Source organism: Anticarsia gemmatalis, chromosome 18 (genome assembly GCF_050436995.1).
Source record: "Anticarsia gemmatalis isolate Benzon Research Colony breed Stoneville strain chromosome 18, ilAntGemm2 primary, whole genome shotgun sequence".
NCBI classification, from domain to species: domain Eukaryota; kingdom Metazoa; phylum Arthropoda; class Insecta; order Lepidoptera; family Erebidae; genus Anticarsia; species Anticarsia gemmatalis.
Genome location: NC_134762.1, coordinates 7,734,664 through 7,755,410, shown reverse-complemented (window position 1 = coordinate 7,755,410; position 20,747 = coordinate 7,734,664). Strand labels below are relative to the sequence as shown.

The following is a 20,747-nucleotide window of genomic DNA, read 5'->3' as shown; positions in this document are numbered from 1 at the left end:
AATAATTTGAATGTTTTTTTGTATGTCTAGCCAGAAGAGTAGAAAGATAAATATCTCTTCGCTAATGCTGGTTAATATATGTATTATTGATGCCATAACATGACGTTAAACAATTGTGTAGCAGATGAACATGTAGAAAGCAATACCATGAACGAATAAGTAAGCATAATAAATATGCTGAGTTTTTGATAACTGGTGAATCATTTTTTTATACTTCAATAGGTTTAAACAATGAACTCATTTTGAATGAAAAGGGATACACTTGTAATATTATTTCAATAATCTACTACATAGAAGTGATTTCACTTTATTCCAGCAACGCATTTATCTACTTGCTATTTTTATACAGCGGTAATGAATACGGTGACAGGCGTCTGATGTTCTTAAAATCCTGATTTACGAGGTGTGACAAGTAAAATAGCGGTTATAACAGGGTTTTCCCACTCTAACAATATACTATAGCAGTTTAGCACGTTAGAAATGTTTATAATACATTATTTTCTGTCATGCCAGTACGACGAAAATACAACTTTTAGCAGATAATGTTTATAAAATAAATAGTCTATAAATAATATCTAACCTTTTAGACGTAAGATTCTTGTCCGCAATTGATTTATCACACAGTAAGAAATAAAGTTCGACAAACTCGATCCAAACTGATTTTAGGAAAATTGGTTCACCATTGACATTCGTTTCGAAATAATATATATTCAACCTCACGTGGGAGGCGCTATTAGAAAATTTGATTACGACTCAATTTCCTGCACAAAAATACCTGATTGCTCTTTGCTACCACATTAAATAGTTATAGAACAATGCAAGAGAAAGTCGACCTTATTGCTATGATATAAGGTAGTGAGATAATTAGGTGCGTATATAGTGAAAAGCACGTGCTTTTTAGAAACAATTGTAACACACTTGTTTAAATTACTACACATTTGCAAGTATAAGTTATGTAAGCGGTTGCGTAAAATGCGTGGTATTGAAAAATATGTCTTCTTGCAAACCTTTGGTTAATATTATTGCGTTGCGCCTCGAAGGCTTTACGTGACTTTTCAATAACTTGCTATGTAGGTTATGTTTTACAACGATATTATTTTTACTTGCGCGATCGATATTTATTTTAAAGTACCAGTACTGTTGACTTTAAACAATAAATACGTAACAGAAAAATTCCAACTTTGAGTTCTTATTTGTGTATTTAGTTCATCTCAAGTATGAGTAATAACATCAATCTATTTTTTGTTTACAGGTGTAAATAAACAAGCAAGAAAAACAGGCCACTTGAGCGGATTATTGACCCAGTCACGAACGGTCACCGGAACCATTATGCCTTATACATCCAACACTATCTGAGCGGACCTGACCAGCATTGCGAACGGGAAGCACCGTTAATTATGCCAATTTATTAGCCGCCACAATGATGGAAGAAATCGCGACGCGCCCGAGTGTCGAATACATCCCTCCTCTACCTCCCAAGGGGAAGCAGAGAGGTTCGACTACTTATACACAAATTACAAACGACGAAGCAAATATGAACACAAACGGGTTCACCGCTACCGATGTCCGGATGGACTCGCTAAGTTCGATGCACTCACTCGTCCTTAATTCTAAGACTCCATCTGCAACGGTATTCGTAGCGGCGACCCAGTCAGAACGACCCGCGAGTACGCCTATTACGGACGCTCTCAACGGCCCACACGTGGTCACTATCAGAATAAACACGGACGCCGACAAACCCAAGGCGCCCAAGATATCGAGCGTTCACCTCAAGAGTGACGTTGACTTTGAAACCTTCAAAATCAACGACATTTGCAAGAAGAACAACAGTTTAGTAAGAATCAATGTTGACGAGAATCGACCGAAAATTATAGACAACGAAGAACTGCTGAAGACAGACAAAGCGCCATACATTTACTGCAACTCCTTCGTAAACTCCATGACCAACATGGTGATGTCGAGCGGCCAGTGCTCTCCTAGCGATACACTTGACTCCGGAACCTGCAGTGACCTCGATGGAACACCGCCTCCACTACCGAAAAAGAAGACATCCAAATCTAGTTCAATAAAGAAAGCCGTCTCTGTAACGCTAATCAGCTCGAGAAACGGGAGCAGCCAAAGCGAAGTGGATTTTGAAGATAACGATTCTAATATATCATGCGACTCGCTGAATAGTAGCGAGCTGAACGTAAGCGTGCATGCAGATGAAAGTCATAGCGAATATAGTAAAAAAGAAAAGAAACAGAGTGCGGAATCGCCGGGCGCGCCGGAGACGTACAGCAAAGTGAACAATAAAGACGGTAGCTTTCTACCTCAGGGTCTGCTTCAAGACATAAGAGACCGTTCAGTAAAACTAAATACGGTCGAAACTGAAAGCGAATCGCAGCCCGAGCAGCACGAGGAAGCGAACCAGAATATTAATGAGGATGCTAATATTTCAAAAGAAAGCGCACAGCTCACATCGTTCCGTCTAGTTTCTCAGTTTAATAGCGAGTCAAAGAACACGACGGAGTCACTGCCCGCGAACTTGTGCTCCAAAACGCCACTGATTAGCGAGAGCACATACGAGGAGCGAAAGCAACAGGATAAGATGAAACAAGAGCAAATGTTCTATAGCAGTCATTACTTCGACACGGACAAGTTTTACGATTTCCATCTAAACGAGAAACAATTTGATGATGTGCAAAGTGTTAGTGTTGGTGCTAAGAGTGAATGTGAAGTGTCAGAAGCGGAATACTTTGCGGGCATTAAGGATTATAAGAACGAGGAGATGCCGTCCACGATAAAGAGCTCTAAAGGAACAATAAGGGGCGTGAAGAACCGCGTACGGGCGGGCATCGCGACGTTCTTACAAATGCAGAGCACGACAAAGGTAATTTTTTGCGATTGTTTTACTTTTTTAATTTTACTCCGAACGTTTTTATGTCGGCTACTACCTCGTTATACACGTACTGATTTTAGAGGTCACAACTAAATGTATTCGAAAGTATCACACGCGAGCACGTATTCTAGTTTATTAAAATTTTTATTTTTAAATGGCGATCGTGAAAATGTTCGATATTGAACCTTCACGGGCGATTGTCGTGAACAATAGTAGAGGCACAGGTACAAATGTAAAAACAATTGGCAGGTTTAATTACCATTCAGAATTATGAACGGACGTTGCCGTGTCTCGGCCCAAAGGCTTTTGTCCTACAACAATTGTCATTGTAAAGACATCGTGTGATGTAACTACTAGAAAACGTGTGTTGATAGTTCATGTCCAATTTGTAAACAATCATTTTTTTTGTTTCAATTTTCCGTGAGTTTTGTAGCAATCGTTGTAAGTAACTGGCTGGAAATTTGTTGCAACAAGGTTACTACTTTAATATTTTTGATGCATACTTATTATTAATACTGTCCTACTAGCCGAATTCGACATAAAGCCAGAATTGATACCAAGTTAAACAGAAAAAAGTACCTATTTATTTTAACACCAACAGTAATAGAGTAAAGATATACTGTGATTGAAATCATTAATATCCTTTTAACCGACGCGTTGAGTATTTTATTGGCAGTTAAAACTTTCTATCTTTATATCTAACCCAGATTCGAGCGCGTCAAGTTATCATCACATTTGCACTTTGAATCGATTTCTTGTATAATTGCAAGAAATTCTAACACCTTCCGCTTTTCTAGGTTTAATTATTAAAGTAAGGTTGTCATTTCCTATAGCAAAGGTCTCACGTGCCGACAAGTATGTCGGAAGCTCAGTTTTCTATGTGATTCAATTTAGATGGAAACTACGAGAAAGTTAGGAAAAATTGTTTGATGTCGCCGATAGTATTGTTGGTTATGAGTTTGTAATTTCTAAGGCCTGAAAGAGTGAGTGTTTTACGATCTTATATGTGTGTTAGAGAAAATGCAACTGAGTTTTCAAAGAGCGGTTTGTATTTTTGAAATAGTCTTGATTGTAATTATAAAAAATATGAACAAAAAATTTAAAATTTTAATAGTAAAACAGATTAGAAACTATAATTATAGGTAAAGTAATATAAGCTAAATTATGATTAAGTAGGTATACAAAAAAGAAACATTCCCTGCCTGACTTATAAGCCTCGTATACTATTATCTGATTAGTTATACAGTGTCACTTTTCACTCGTACAAAGTTTCAAAATTTTATCAAAGTGACGCTGGAAACCACTGAAGCTGGCTTACACGACGTATTTTTGTAAGACAGTAATAAATTAAAACTAACTTATTTTATACAGTTATATTCCAAAAAGCTGAACAGCAGAATGCACTTTTCAAAATGTTCTGAGTCACCTTTTGATCGCATAAAAATGCCAAATCAGCATGTTAAAAACCAATTGCATATTTGCAAAGTCACTTTATAAATACGCCAATTCAGAATACTAATAATGACGATGACATATGAGTAATTAAAAACGTCAAACAAATAACAGTTTCGATTTTAATTAGGATATTACAAATGTATACTAATGTTATAAATTTTTGATTGTCTGCCCAACATTTTGCCTGTTTATTTGTTAATCTGTAAACTTAAATGGTTAACCGATTTTAATGAAATACACCATAGAGATAGTTGAAGACTCTGGGATGAAACATATATTTTAGAGATTCTTTTTTCTAATTTTTTCTGGAATTATAATAATATGCAAAAGTTAATCGCGTACCTACGTTAGGTTTAGGTTTTAGTATACTATAAATCTATTTAACAACAACTACCAAATATATTGTCTGTATAACACAAACAAAGAAACGAATACTACAAAAGCGCTTAGTCATACATTTCTGCATTATCATACAAAAAACGTATTTAACAAAGCACCTGCTAAAAATAAGAACGTTTCTAACTTTAAGGAAATTTCACAGTAAACCACTATTTCCTTAATCAATTTAGTAACTTAAATAAATTGGTTACGCCTTTTTATATGCTCTATACAAATTAAAAGCGTATAAATAAACCGTTTGATGAAATACTTTTGATAAAAATTAAAGAAAAACTACTAAATTTGCAACACATACTATTGTGTTTTAAATTTAATTTTGTCGAATGAATACATCGGAACAATATAGTTTTTGCTGTTTTCTACTTAGATTTTTCCTTAATCTTAGTTAAATTAAGAACTTAAATAAGGCAAGGTAACTTAAGAATGATTCACCAAAATATTCGTTCTTTATCTTAAAGGTTATAAACTTTAATTACTTTATTACTTAGTCTGTTTTATTCTTTTGACATTTTCTTTAATTTTTTATTTGTAACTAGCGATCATGAACTTTTAATGTCTTGAAAAGTATACGAACAGAATTTACAGATATGCTCAAATTACAATTGTGTTTCAGATTTTATACAAAATCAAAGGTATATTTCTGTTAACACTTCCCAAATCTATCTCATTGATTTTTATACCTTGTGGAGTATATTATTACATCCTTCTATTTCTAAATGGACAGTGAACATATAAAAATCTATCAGTCAGTGAATTTTTCACCTTACTTGAACTACGTTCGTATTCCGATCTTTCTACTAACTAAATTACTCACTATTTTCTTAACCAAAAACTAGTTTACCGACAGCATTTTCAAAATCTAGACTACGCTCAGACAAAACGTGATCTACCAATTCAAATGGTCTAAAAATGTACATGTCATTCCGACCTTACATACCAACTATTCATATTCATATCGAGTCCAATGCTACCGTTTTTAAGTTAAAGAACTTCCTAGTAAAGCCTTCCGTGTGCTCAACCTTGATACATTCACTTGCTTCATTAAACTGGTATTAATTGTATACAAGTTTGGTAATTAGATGTAATGTGAGCTAATGATTATGTTTGTTTGATAATCCATCAATTGGTTGATCGAATTCTACAGTGGTATGTTGCTTCCGTGTAGTTTGTGCTATTGTGATAGGACTTTAAGCGGATGTATTTTTGAATATTCAAATTCAGTATATGAAATTAATCTTTAATAATTGTGATGTATCTATATATTCGTTCTAATTAAAATAAATTCTGAAGCCAATTCATAGACCTTCAGACGGCTTAGCAATATTGACATTGCATACGATGCAAGTAAAAACTTGGTGCTTTAAATATATTAGCCGTTTGTAAAGGACTTTAAAAAGACGATAATAACTATGAATTAAAAATTCTAATTGATTTTATCACAGACTCTTGATACACATATACAACAAACACTTCTAAATTATTCTAGAACGAAAAGATAAGAATTTGAGTCCGTTGGAGAACTATTTAAAACAACAACTTCAATTCTTTCCATAAACTTAATATATAATATATATACGAATATATCTAACTTTTACTCTCTGTTACGCCAATACATAATATATTTATTGATGAAACAGGATGTTATATCATGAAGATTCACAGCATCCTCCGGAAAGAAACCGCTATTACAGATTTCATCTCATGTTCATAATATTAAGGTTAATGATTATTAATTATAATGTTTCATATGGCTAACGCAAGTAAACGCTTAATTTAGCGATAATTTTTGTATGTTTGTTTAAACAACGTGCAAGGATTGGCTTTGAAAATATGCACATATATAGAATTGATGACAAATATCTGACTTGTTAATAATATATAGACTTGTGTCTAATACTTGATCCTGATATACTTAATATAGTTCAAAGATTCATTTGTAATATTTATGAGAAGCATAAAAAATGCAGTAGATGAGATTCGAACCGGTCACATTGCGAAAGAACATAAACCATTCAGCTTTTAACTTCTACTAAAATAAATTTACAAAAATGGTAACTCAAAATATATACTTGACTTTATTACACGAACTTAAATACATTCTTTTAAACAGCCTTTGTGCAAAGTCCTTGACCTTTCGTTCGAACTTGCATTGGTAAGCGCGAACAAAACTTTTTTGATTTGCATTTAAGTACATTGCTTCACGTCTCAGTCGCCTACTCTTTGAATAAAGCAATACAAGTTTTGTATTGCAAGACGCACAGAACTGTTTTAACAAATTACGTTTGATGTTTATAAAATCACAACCTTTAAAATTTACCCCACACATAATGTTTCACGTTTAGTACCTACCTAACTGTTTCACCTTACTCCAGAAAAAAACACTTCAGAAATACATCTGGAAACCCTGGATGTGAAGTGAATTTGATCGACAATTTATCCTTGTAGCTCAATAGCCTTTTAACAATATCAATTAGTATATAAATTTCACTACATAGGTACTTAAAGAAACCAACCACTCATTCCTATTTTGCGTTAAATAGGGATGGCGACTGTTTTAAATTTGTTTGTTCATCTATATAATATTTATTTACAATCCACCAGACAGACAAAATAATTAAATTTCTATAGTCGATTTTCCTATTAACGTTTCAGTTACCTGCAAGTACGCGCGACTTTTACCTAAGTAAAAGAAAACACTAGGAATGGAAACTTATGTCCCTAATATAATGTTCAGTTTTTGTAACTATGAAGCTGCCATTTCTCTGTAGGTAAACTTTTATTTATCACGATCCCGATTTGTTTAAATCCGAGTTTTTATCTTCTACGCAGTCTAGATACACACATCCATATATACGATGTAATTTACATAAGAAAGTGATATGAGCCTATTGAAGTGGAACAACGCAAGTTTTTCTTGATATCAAATAGACCATAGAACAGGCATTGATAGTTCAAATCTTTAATACCGAGCGACATAGCTAATTAGTCTCGTGGAAGGCAGAGTGGCACATTTTTATAGTTCTTTCATAGAAGTTGTGGAGCCACAGTATAAATAAATGCAGTCAACTAATCAAAATTATAAAAAAAGTAATTAAATATCCATATTTATTTACTGTAAGTTCTCCGATCTACGATCCGATAAACGACCCAAAAACGATTGTGTTTATAAACGTATTATTAAAAAATGTATTTTATTAAACTATCTGGAGCAATGCTGTATTCTGTTCGTAAAAGAACTTGCAGAATACGTGGTTATTTCAGATAATTATTTTCTCTAACCTTGTTAAAGTCTACCTCAGCACGAAGGTATCTTTAAAATGCTTACATTTTACAGTTTATCTGAATATCTACATTATTAGCTAAAGTAGAAATAATCTTAAACATGTTTGTAATCTAGTAGCAATTGCAAACAAGCAGTAACTATAGAAGATTCATAACAAAATCAGAACCATTCAACATCAAGACAATGAAACAACACATCAAACAGTTGATATTTACAAAACACACAAACAAACAATCACATAACAATCTCTAACAATGACAGATAAATGAAGATATTATTATATAACAGAATCAATATTACATCAATCATTGAATCAATTGACATCAATTATTGTACAAACAGTCGTTGTTTGATGTATGCAATCATTTGTTGGGTAATAATCATTGCTGTGAGTGTGACATTGTCTTAATGATTGACACGTTTTCTAATAAGATATTCGTGATGCTTGTTATCGAGTTGCATGTCTTAAGTGTCAAGATTGTAATGGTAGAATTATGTGTATCTGCTGTTATTTCAATATAAACAAAAAAAAAGAGCTAAATAATTCGAAATGCCGGGATATTCCCTCCTTTCCTTAGGGATCGGGGTACTCAGGGAATAACTCGAAATGCCTATGTCGTTTGCTTAAAGCATTACAGATGAACATTTATCCAAATCAATTCAGCTGTTTCCAATAAAAAGAAAGACGAACGGCTAAATACCCTTGCACATTTACTAAACATTTACCTTAGAATATTTCATTAATTATTCTATTGCGATCTGCATTACTATTCAGATAAATATTTTGTGATCCGTAGTTGTATGGCCTGTTTTATAGTTTTCAACTTGTAATAATTACTTGATTATGTATCTATAAACACCTGGCGTTAACTAAAGCGGCAAAAACAAAGCTCAATTATACCCATAACAAACAAAACAAAAATAAAACCAGTACCCCTGTAAATTCTACACTGTGTACACACCGTATAATCTAATTACATGCGCGCGTATCGTGCGTTTTTACAAACGTATAGGAAGAATTGATTATACGCCAATGCGCCCGCGCATCCCGCGACTGTTCGTGTTCGCGGCCGCAACCGGTTGCCCACTAATCAATTTGTTCTCAGATTAATTAGGAATTCGAAAGGAGTGTAAAAAGTGAATGTGAGTTTATTTTTAGTTTAGAATTATACATGATAATGTCTTTCTACTGTTTTATAGTTCTGTGGCGTGGTTCCGTGTTGGGGTAATTTTTTTTTTCTTTAATTACTGACTATTCTCTCCCATTTAAGTCTTTAACACAAATAAGCATTGATTATAGAACTTTGGTACTGTTTTTCCGATTTGGTTTTAAGATCAATCAGAAGGTTTCGACACCGATGTTAACTAAATTATTACCGTTATAAAATTGATATCACATTATCAGAATGTTTAAGAGCGTTTGCCGATCTTATACATAACGTGGCAAGTTTAATTCGTAGCTATATCGTCCCCGTAGAACGAAAAGTCATTAAGTAACAAAATGTTCAAAATCGACTTATAAATACCAATAAAATCAGTAATTTTTTCTCCATATTTCTGTCTTACTCTCGTATTCATAACGTAATTATTAAGAAAAATGTAAATCGCGAGACTTAATTAAGTACATCATTTGATTTGTGACAGTTGAGTTACAAGTAACTAAGTCACCTGATTACTTTTTCTCTTCTTTGTTGAAAAAGATACTTACGCATTAAAGTTCCTTATCTACTTTTTCCGCATTACTCCCTATAGGCATGTCTTAAAAAATAGTAATGCGAAAACTCATCAAAGTGACTTAGTAATTTTATTGTATGTGATATTTTGTGCGAAAAGTAACTAACTACCATTAATTATTTTTCGAGCTATATTATTTAAGACCAGACGTTTAAAAGAAAAAACGACAACTAACTATAGTGTTCTGGTTAATATTTTCCCTGACTGTAGATGACATAACACATTAGAGTATTATAATTAAAATGTTTTGGCTACTTTTCACTCAGCAAAAACACTACTAGATGAAAGGTTGGTAACTATGTCCCGTGATACGATGCTACTTAGTGAGATTACGCCCTTTGACCTTAGGACCCTCGCCGCGCCCGCGCATTATTGCAGTCATTCGCAGAGGCGTATTTTAAGATGGCGCGCCCTGGGCTCCGCTAGCTTTCCGCCCCATCAAGGAATGAAAAAACTAAACTTTATTTTCATTTTTAACAAATTAGTTTTTTACATTGTCCTGATCAATTTTATTTATTAAATCGGCTTTAATCGACCTTCACCTCCTCTGGGCAGGCTGAGTCGTCAAGATCTGTAATGCTCAGTTCCGCGGTCTTTGTGGGCCTGGACACTCGGAAGGTGTCCTCCCCGATAACTTTCCTCAATTTAGAGGCCAGGGCATCCGCTTTTCCGGTCCCTGACCCCTGGGAGCTCAACATTCGAGCTCCCGTAGCCGCAACCCCGAAGCGGACTATTTCATTGTCGGCTTGGTTTATTTTGTCTTTTGCGTCCCTAATAATGTCTCTATTTGTCGCACCGCTTTTTGCCGCCTTCAGCTGCAGCTGGAGCCCGAAGATTGGGCGCCTTCTTCTTCCTCCTTCTTTTATTACAGAATTGATGAGTATCTAAACGACAATAGCTCTTGGGAATAGTCGCTCGCTTGATTAGGATTCTTTGAAATTAGGGAACTTTGCCATAAATTGTATAAACTCAGTAGCAGTAGGTCTAAATATTGTAAAATATGGGCACTTAATGATGCAAATAGGTGATGTTACATACAATTTGATGTTAATCATAAAACTGTCACTTTTTTCTTTTATATTGTTCACAACCAATGTGCTCACTTGTTGCCCATATTCTTATTATCACATGCTAGTAGGTGCTCCCAACATACGGTATGATCAGAGACTAATAAATAACCTAACTATATTCATTTTCCTTAATTGACGTTTAGTCTATATCGCTGATTGTTGGCAGCTCTTCGCATGATCAATTATTGTATCAACCACATTGTAAAACTTTTGGCGATTGAAAAGAGTGGCCGTGAGTTTCTTGCTAGCTCTTCTCATAAGGCTCCACCCCCTTTCCGAGCTAGTGGTAGATTCAGTAATTGTAACGACTATCATAAGTGTCAATATTTGACCTAAATGAATAAATGATTTGATTTTGATTTTCTTGCCCTTTTTGTCGGCTTCCGTAGCCTTGGGCGCCTTGCTATTTTTCCCGACGAACTGCTACTCTTTGGCAGCCGTCGGTTTAGTGAACGGCGGTTTGGAAGCCACTGCACTGTAAGACGCGGCTGTTTACCCTGCTTCTCCTTGGTCCGGAGACCTGTGAGCTGCGGTGCGGTGGCGGTGGCGTGGCGAATGCGTTAGCAGCGTAGCTGAGGACGCTGCCCCTGGTTTTTCTGGCGCGGGGGTTGATGCCGTTGCCTGTGACATGTGATCGACCTCCTCTTGCAAGCGATAATTCTGGGCCTGACGCACCAAATTCTCCTTCGTGGCATACTGCCTGCTCGACTCCGACACTGCCAGTTTGACGTGCCTGGCAGCGTCTTTGAGAGACTTTATAAAGGTCACCCTTGAGGTGACCGGATTTGTCGGCCACCTCCACCACTGCCTAGTGGTGAGTGAGGATGGTGACCGCCAGCTGGATGGTGAATTTGTCCTTAGGGTCATTGTCTGACACTTGCTAAAACTGGGCGTGCTCCGACCCTCCGCAACTATGCTATGCAGTCAATACGGCTGGGCTTCTTGCCCCCGATCTCCTCGGGTTTGAGCTTCTCGCCTCTCCCACTTACATCATTTGGGTTCGTTTTCAAATTTATATTATCCAAACAGTTCCCGCGAGTGTGGTGGCAAGTATCGTTCCACCGAGGTAGAGGCCCCATAATCCGGTGACCCTCATACTACTGGAGGGCGGGAGGTGCCCCAGTGGCCGCTTGCGTCTGGTTTTTCTGGCGCGGGGGTCCCCGCAAAGCGAATGAACTCTGACCACGCAAGGCCCCTAAAGGGGGCGCCACTGCTGGAGTTACTCGGGATTTTCACAGAGGTGGTCTCCTCGCGATCCAGCCGGTTAAGGCAAAGCCCTCGGTCAAGGATGGACGGATTTACGATAACCGACGGTTGACGAGGGCGGCAGCGGCCTGGCTCTTCGTCAGCTCGGGGCAGTGTGAGTGCCTACTGAGCCCGTCCTCCCACTGACGGCTCACCTGTCCCGCACCTGTGTCCTCTGCAAACAGAGGGACACGCGCAGTAATTTTTTGTTACTCGCGATCACTGTTTCCCCAACCTTTCAATTCTACTAAGCCCCCTCACCCCGACAAGATGCAGACCCAAGAGAGGAAACTGGCCCGGGCTATAGCCCTTCTAGCCCTAGGGTAAATATACCCCTGCAAGGAAAGATTTGTTAAATCTTTGTGTCAAAGGTGTCATACCAAGCGAACTTTATCCTTGGTATGAATCTTTACCTGTTAGTAACGATGTGTTGGATAGGCTATGTGAGCCTGACGTCACTTAGCTCGAGGAAGAAGAGGAAAATGATGTGGCTACATCATTAATGCTGTTCTATTGATGATTTTGTAACGTGTTCTTGTTCATTATGTTTTAATTAGGTTTTGTATACTTAAAGACAGTTTTTTTTCAATAAATGTTGCCTAAGAATGTTGTTTTACTTTTATACTTTTCAACTGATAGGACACTAGTTTTAAATTAGGCAATAAAGTAATAAATAAGCAAAGTCTATTTAGTTGGGTATTTTATTTAGACATAGTTATGTAAAATATGTTTTACTCCTAAAATAACTAACTGATTTTAGTTACTAGTATAATATTTAAATGCTGATGCGAAAACTAACTAACTACATGTGAAAAGTAACTAAGTGACAGATAAATAGGAAAACCTTGGGGTAAAACAAATTATCCTTTACAGTTAATAATTTATATACTATTTTCGTGGTTTAATACATATAACATATACTTAATTAATATATCTTCAAAACAAAACCTTTCATGCATCGATAACTAATCTCCGAAAAAAGTTATATTTTTTTTTGTCATTTAAGACATAAAACACCTCGTATCTCAAAATCACTTAAGTGTTAGTTAGTGATTTTTCGCTCTACGGGGACGATATACTCTTTCAAACCAAGGGCAAGAAAGATCTCTTACCATTTTACTTATCATCTTCCTGCCATTCGTGTCTTCGTCTTTCCAAAAAAGTCACCAAGTTTTTGACCCAGCAGGCTACGAATTTGCTACAAACGTTTTGTGCTTCCATTCAAAAGCTAACTCCGTCTCGAAGAGCCTGGCGATTCCAATTTAACAGTATTACAGGCTTCAAAATCTGTGTCCAAAAGGCAGTTCCGTAAAATAATCAAATCCGTTATACTAGATGGTATCACTTTCTCAATGCTTGGTTCGGAACTTCTAGTCGTTATAGATCGCAGTTTATTTAATAGATATATCCTTATTTAACTGTGTCGGCTACGGCTTCATCTCATAAATGGCTATCTGATAAATACAGCCATTAGTGGTAGATAGCCAAATGTATGAAGTCTCTCAAGGCTTGGACGATTTAACTTAAACCCAGGATACTGTAGAATAGATTTTAAAGTTGGTTTATACATGAATTTTTGTTTACCAAAAAGTATGATTTATGAAATGGCACAGAAAAGATAGCTCATTACTAAATCTTTTTTATTTTTCTTGTTCACATCAAAATAATCACATCCTACACTGAGATTTTTCTCGAGTAATTTTAAAACATAAAAATGAGAGACCCGGAACAGCTCTATTGCATTACGAAAATATTTGTTCCGACTAGAATTTGAACCCACGATCCACATGTGCTGTGACAATAGTATGGTTACTACCTGGATACTTTGGCTATACGGCGTTTTGCTCTTTAACACTAAAGCGCTGTAACACTAGATCCATCCAAAAAAATTATCTCAATCTAATCAAATATATGAAAAAGCTCCGATCTTTACCGACACAAAATGCATTACTTTCACCAAATAAAAATTGATATCATTGGAATATTCTAAAACGTGGAGACTAAAGTATGTTAGTGGAATAGGCAGGTTCTCAAACGTTTTACGATTAGAGCTTATTGGTCGCTGCGGTTTGGAATTCTAGTTCCATAGGGTTGGCGAATCAATGAAAAATGTATAATCATCTATACTTAATATTATAAAGCTGAAGAGTTTGTTTGTTTGAACGCGCTAATCTTAGGAACTACTGGTCCGATTTGAAAAATTATTTCAGTGTTAGATAGTCCATTTATTGAGGAAGGTTATAGGCTATATATCATTACGCTACTACTAATAGGAGCAGAGTACGAGGGAAAAATGTTTCAAAAACGGGGAAAATTTTGACCCATTCTCTCTTATGTGACGCAAGCAAAGTTGCGCGGGTCAGCTAGTTTCAAAATAAATTGAGGGAGAGACCTTTGAGAACCATAGCTGACCATATATTTTTTTTAGTGCCATCACTAAGATTCTACTTAGTCCATTTTTCTCACGATAGTGCATAAACCTGATCTCCTATAAGCCATTTCGCACGGTTCTATGCCAGCCTCATTATTGTTACCTTGTTTTTATTTTTTTACTTTTGTTCGGTGTAGTAGTTAAGATAAAGGTGTTTATCTAACTTAACATGCACTTAATTTGACTGGTGTCTTATAATAAGACACGAACATGCAATAATTGCATTTTGCATGGATTCGATGTTAACCCGGCGCTGATTACGGAAGTGATGTGAATATCTCATATAGATTTTTCGTGATATGTATATTGTTATCATCTGATCGTCATGATTTATATCTTATTCTTTTTGAAAAAAATTGCTAGAAAAGAAACAGCTTCAAGTCAAAATATCTAAGAATACAATTTCATTAAAACGTTCCCACGAATATTACACAATCTCAAGAACATCTCTATTGAAATTTGACTAGAGCTTATCTTATGCAATAATGTGTACGAAAATATGATTCTGCACCTATTTGTTATTTTTATCACTGCGGGTGGTCCATTGTTAATTTTGTACTGATTTCCCTCAATATTTGTACTACATCATATTTGAATTCAACTACCTTTGTAGCATTGTAATATAAGCGATGAAGTACACTAGAGATCTCGGGATCGATTAAAAATTAGAGAAGAAATGTTCCTTTTCAATTTCTGTTACAATTGTTGGTAGTCACCCGGCGGTTGATATTGTTCCTGGTTTATAGCAATAAATTTACCCTATACACTACTAGGTAACACCGTAATCATTGAAGAGTCGCTATATAACACACGCCTCCTCTGAAACGCAAGAGTAAGTGAAAAGCGTTGTTGCAAAACACAACCCCTTTCCTATTCTGGGAAGAGACGACGCGATGATGAGACAATATTCTATTCATTTATTTACCTAACTATATATTTCGAGACTGGAAAATTGCTATTGGCAACCATAATTCAAAACAAATATTGTATCAAGATTACATAGATTGAAGCTAACGGCATATCTCGAGTTGATCGTTTCTCTATTATAATGTGGTTTAGCACAGATAAGCGAAGGAAATGTATGCTTTTTATTTAATACAATTTTGTGGGTAACTCGTGGTTTGATGTGTTTTGAATTCAGGTTATTTGATTGTGGTATGTCCATTAAGCTATGTTTTTTATATGTGTATAACCTGAACTTGAAATTGTCTAACGCATTCTTTGAGGGCGTACTACAAAGTTCCTAGCCCGCACTTGGCCAGCGTAGTGAATTCAAGGCGTAACCACTCCCTCGTTTGGGAGGTGACCCTTGCCCAAAAGTGGACCGAAAAAAGTTTTTTTAAACCTTCTTGGTTTGATTACGTCCAAGCTTTATGTAAACTTTTTAGGTGCTACTTTTTAAACACACAGATAATACAGTAAATTATGTTACAGATGCAAATCCGTGTGATAAATATCACAAATTTTAATGCTTTAGATTAGATTGATAATGTAGATATGTTTAATGTGTTACATGTTACGTTATATTACTGAACCTGTTTGTTACGTAAAAAGAAAGCGTTTTTACTGCTTTTGGTTGTTTTACGACGATGTTGTAAATTTCCGTGGTTACGCCTGATTTAGTTTTCATAATGATGACTAAAAACGTGTAAAATATATCTAATTAGTATTCTTATTAGATAGATAGAATAAGGTGTGTGGAGTTATTAATTTTATTATTGTCAAGAAAAAATAATTTATCTTTGTAAAATTTTGTTTCGTAATTTAGTTACGGTAATAAGATTCTTTTTTGAATATTAGTAACTGAAATTGAAAATTGTATTACAACAATTAAGATTGATACTTTATAAAAATGGTCACGTTTGAATATTGGTCAAATTACTTTAAAAATTTTACCAAGCTCACAAAACTTCTCTAGCTTTCCCTTCACTATAATACTAAAGACATCAACATAATTTTACAAACAATACAAAACTTCCCATCCGCTAACTGACCGTGACAGATTCGCTTAACTTCCCTCATCGTTCTAGACATGATACATTACTATGATAAATGTTCATCCCACTTAACATTACGGTACAAGCAGACACGTTATTCGTAAAGGAATGTCATTACATATTGACCACCTGTTCCGATAGACGTGGAGCGAGTTATTTATGGACACGGCATGTGGACAATACACCTGGAAGTTATGAGGAAGTGTGCACAGTTGTGTATGAAAACACCTGGAGTTTATGAAGACGTGTCCATAGCTCGTTCTATAAGTTTATGTGACAGGTTGTTAATTCATTGGATGTTTTAGTGCTTGTAAAATAATTTTCTAGTAAAGTTACTCATTTACGTATAGATTTATTGGTGCGTATTTCTCTGTGGAATATAATCATTAAAAGATTATCTCTCTCTCTCTCTCTCTCTGTCTTTCTTTCTATACATTGTAAATGGTAAAGGGCTTTTCCGATCGTTTTTTTCCGTTTCGCTCTATTCTCAACATCGTTTTTGGAAACCTTACACACTCTCATATCTTTTTGCGCTAATTTCCCACCATGTCTTGGGCAGTAATAAGGCGTTTAGCCATTATGAGGTTGTCATTAGATACAATTATTTCATAAAAAATCGTTTAATAGTTTTATAAAAAATAATAATAAAATGAATACCAGCTTTATAGTTACTAATCGACGACCAATATTCATGTCAGAACTCATAAAGCAAAAATATCTTTATCTAGTCGAGATCTTAGTACAACTTATAAAATAAACTCCTCATCAATTCTCAAGAATACCTTTCACCATACAATAAATCACAATTAATCTGATACAAAGATACAGCTCATTAGTATCTCTCAAATTCCTTCAAAGTTATGTGTTATCTGCTTCAAGTGAATCGCATCTGAGCCGCAAGCGCTCGGTGGGCGATCCAAAGAAGGCGTGGCAGTTATAAGTCAAGAATTACAACATGTTATGTAATGGTCAATGTCTATTTTGTTCGTGTTTTATACCCGTCGTAAAAGGTTGAATGTAATTTGAGCGTGTAGGGAAATGGTTGCTATGCATTCGTAAAGTTATTTGCAAATACTCGTATCAAGTTTCCCTTTACATTAATGATTTTTTTTAGTGAAGATCTGGAAATGTATTAAAAAAAGAGATTCAGGGGTATATTTTCGTACATAAAAAAATCCTTTCTTTGGTGTCGTGGCTTCAAATTTGTTCAATAATCTTATTGTTATTTTTTTCAATATAGGTAGAACGAGTTAGCCATGAATAGCTAAGGACTGACAGACTTTCGCATTACTTAAATTAGTATGGTGATATCCAACGATACATAACAATCCCAAAAACAAAGACTAGTGTTTTAAAACACTAAACACTAAAATTAACAACAAATAAAACTATCTAGGAAGTTCTAACGAACAGCACGAGGCGCAAGTCTAGACTTTAATTTCCTACAAAAGTACCGTATCTATTTAATTGTTTTTCCTTTATAACTTCCCTGTCATTGACATTATTGATTATAGAGGATGTCCGGGACAATTTTAAAAGGTATTAAGAGACATGCAACATTGTATCTACTTTCTTTCTGTCATGTGATTAGTAAAGCTGGTATCAAGGTCGTTTGGGCCGCCGTTTATGATTCAAACTAGTCATTGATGTTATTTCATAGAATTAATACAGCAGTTTTTACAACACCTGTCTATATTAAAGCTTTTTCTAACAGTTAAGGAAAACATCATGATGGGACCTTGCATGTTTAACGTATTTCTTAAAGCATGTAAAATCCTCAACCATTGTTGTGTACCTACTCTAGAAATACACCTTCCTTTAATTTGGGAAGAGACTCTGGTACAGTAACGATTGCAAAAACTTTTTTTATGAAAAATATATCTTTTTGGCCATTCGCTGTAAAACTGTTTTTTTTCTTGCATTGGCTTGAAGACTATGTTAAACTTTGTCCACAAAAAAGACTATTTATTTTGAGTCATCTCCTCTTTCCCTACCGGCTAAACGCCAAAAGGTCCTAACAGACAGATCGTATTTCTAACTTTGACTACGTATTGCGATAGCCCTAGCAATCCCAAGGCAGACCGCGTGCCTATCATATCTGAGGTCCATACCGGTCGCGTATTAAGTAATAATTGATAAAACGCATTCATTACGCAAGAGCTACAATTAAATTTATAGACTAGGATATATACGATGCAATCTGTGTGTGTAATTAATAGGTATTTCAGTTCTGTTTCTTAATAGAGTACCTACTACTTCGTAAAGATGAACTAATATTCATTTTATATGAACTGGGAACTGTTTTATTGGATAATTACTGTTGCTCAAAATATTTGTGGCTCTGATCCCGTGAAATACATTTTTTCTGTAGTTTTTTGAGATATCCATTTTAATGTAAATATTGTAAAAATTGTACATGCTTTTTCTTTGTCTTTTCCTCATTCCACGGTACATAGGATTGGCACATTATATTTCCTCCTTAAAACATGCTGTCAAGATATTTCACTGGTATTTTACAACCGGTCGCCTGCCAAACGTTTACCTTCCTTGGGAATGAAGGAATTGAACGTGCGTTAAAAAAATACTGCACCGATCACGAAATTTGCATACGATAATATCGATTATCGACAACACCTACGATTTACATACTAAATGCTGCAAAATTACTTCCTAAGCATACGACAGGTACGCTTTTTCATACAAAAATTGTCAATAACGGCTCGTGAGTTTCGTGATAATTTAAAACTACAAAATACAAGTTCCTATTCGTTCATTTATAATTGCTTAGCATGATGTCTTTCTCCACGCAAGCATGCAATATGACTGTCAACGTATCAACGCAAAACTATTCATTATAAAGAAAATAAATCTTTTTCAAGTGACAAATGGATGATGTACGTGAATCGCTACACGTGTTTAAAACTTTGATCATCAGATCTCAGAATGTAATATGTGATGCTGTAGTTACTGTAACGGAATTCCATAAAAAAAAATTGGTAAATTTTCCGATGCAGTTAGCATAGCTAATTTAAAATATTGCTTTGTTTGTTTGTAGATGTCAATGTTTTGTCCTAAAATCTCTTAATACCAACAGTTCTGCAGACAAACACATGTAGGTGTACATCATAAAAAAAAAACAAAATTTCAATTTCAACAAATAAATAAAAACCAAAATCTCTAATTCACAATTCCATTCATATCTTGTTATCAATGATCAAGATTGCTCACCGAAGCGCCCGCTAAAGTATCAAGAATATCTGGCATACCGACACGCCACCACACATTCATTTCACTAATTATAACAAAACGGTGTTTTTTCCTTCAGACACTTGTTGATACATTGTATTTATGTATTTTTATTGTGATGACAGTGTTTTTGGTGTTTTATTGTTTTTTTTGTATAAGAATGTTTTAGAGTTTAGATCAAGAGCTCGTTGATGTGAAACCTTTATTGAATTCTATGCTGAAGAGTTCGGGAGTCCCTTATAAAGCGTAAGGCGTTGTGTAAAAAGCATACATACATACATGAACACTATATAAACATTACTGACTACGTAACTAGTGCTTAACAATTTTACAAATTTTTAGCCATGTCAAAGGCCTTTCGGGCTTCAACAACTTTGACACTACGTTGACCAATAAAATCATACGGAAAACAACAACTAGGTATTTATTAATTTCTGCTGCTACACAATTTTCTTTTTTAGTTTAGGTATTATTTGTGCTGTTTTTAACTATTCGTATCGTTATATCATAATTAGTATCTGCGAAAATGCGTGTTACAATTGAGAATGACTTTAATCTTGATAATAACTGAAAATAATTTTCTAACAGGTCACTTAATGAGCAGATTTGCATGATTTATCTACGCACGTAACAACTCGATATAATTAGAATAAATGTAAATTAGAAATCCTAAGAAAGGCAATAAACCGAAGTAATTTACTGCATTACGAGAAATTGTTTCACATTTTCTGTTAAAAATATTATTGGTGTAAAAATGGGCATATTTTATAGCAAAATCAGTGACACAACCATGCACACGATACATATTTATTTTAAAAAACTAGACTAGCCTGCGACATATACCACGTGAAAAAAAATCACGAAGTAAAAATGTACTTTGTTAGTTGTCGATATTCCCATCTATGTATGTACCAAATTTCGTTAAAATACGTTCTATAATACTAGAATGTTTGAGTAGCAAACGTACAGACTGACTAGTTAAATATTAGCATAGCTTGTCTGCAAA

The 20,747-nt window shown here is 35.0% G+C and overlaps 1 protein-coding gene across 1 annotated transcript in view; it reads left to right on the top strand.

The window, feature by feature from the left end:
• The first annotated feature begins 1,250 nt into the window (after nucleotides 1-1,250).
• Nucleotides 1,251-20,747, top strand: part of LOC142980400 (uncharacterized) — a 61,715-nt gene continuing 42,218 nt past the window's right edge. The window contains exon 1 of the mRNA XM_076125740.1: nucleotides 1,251-2,872. Coding sequence (XP_075981855.1) covers nucleotides 1,421-2,872 — 1,452 coding nt within the window. The 5' untranslated portion in view covers nucleotides 1,251-1,420. The remainder of the gene's footprint in view (nucleotides 2,873-20,747) is intronic.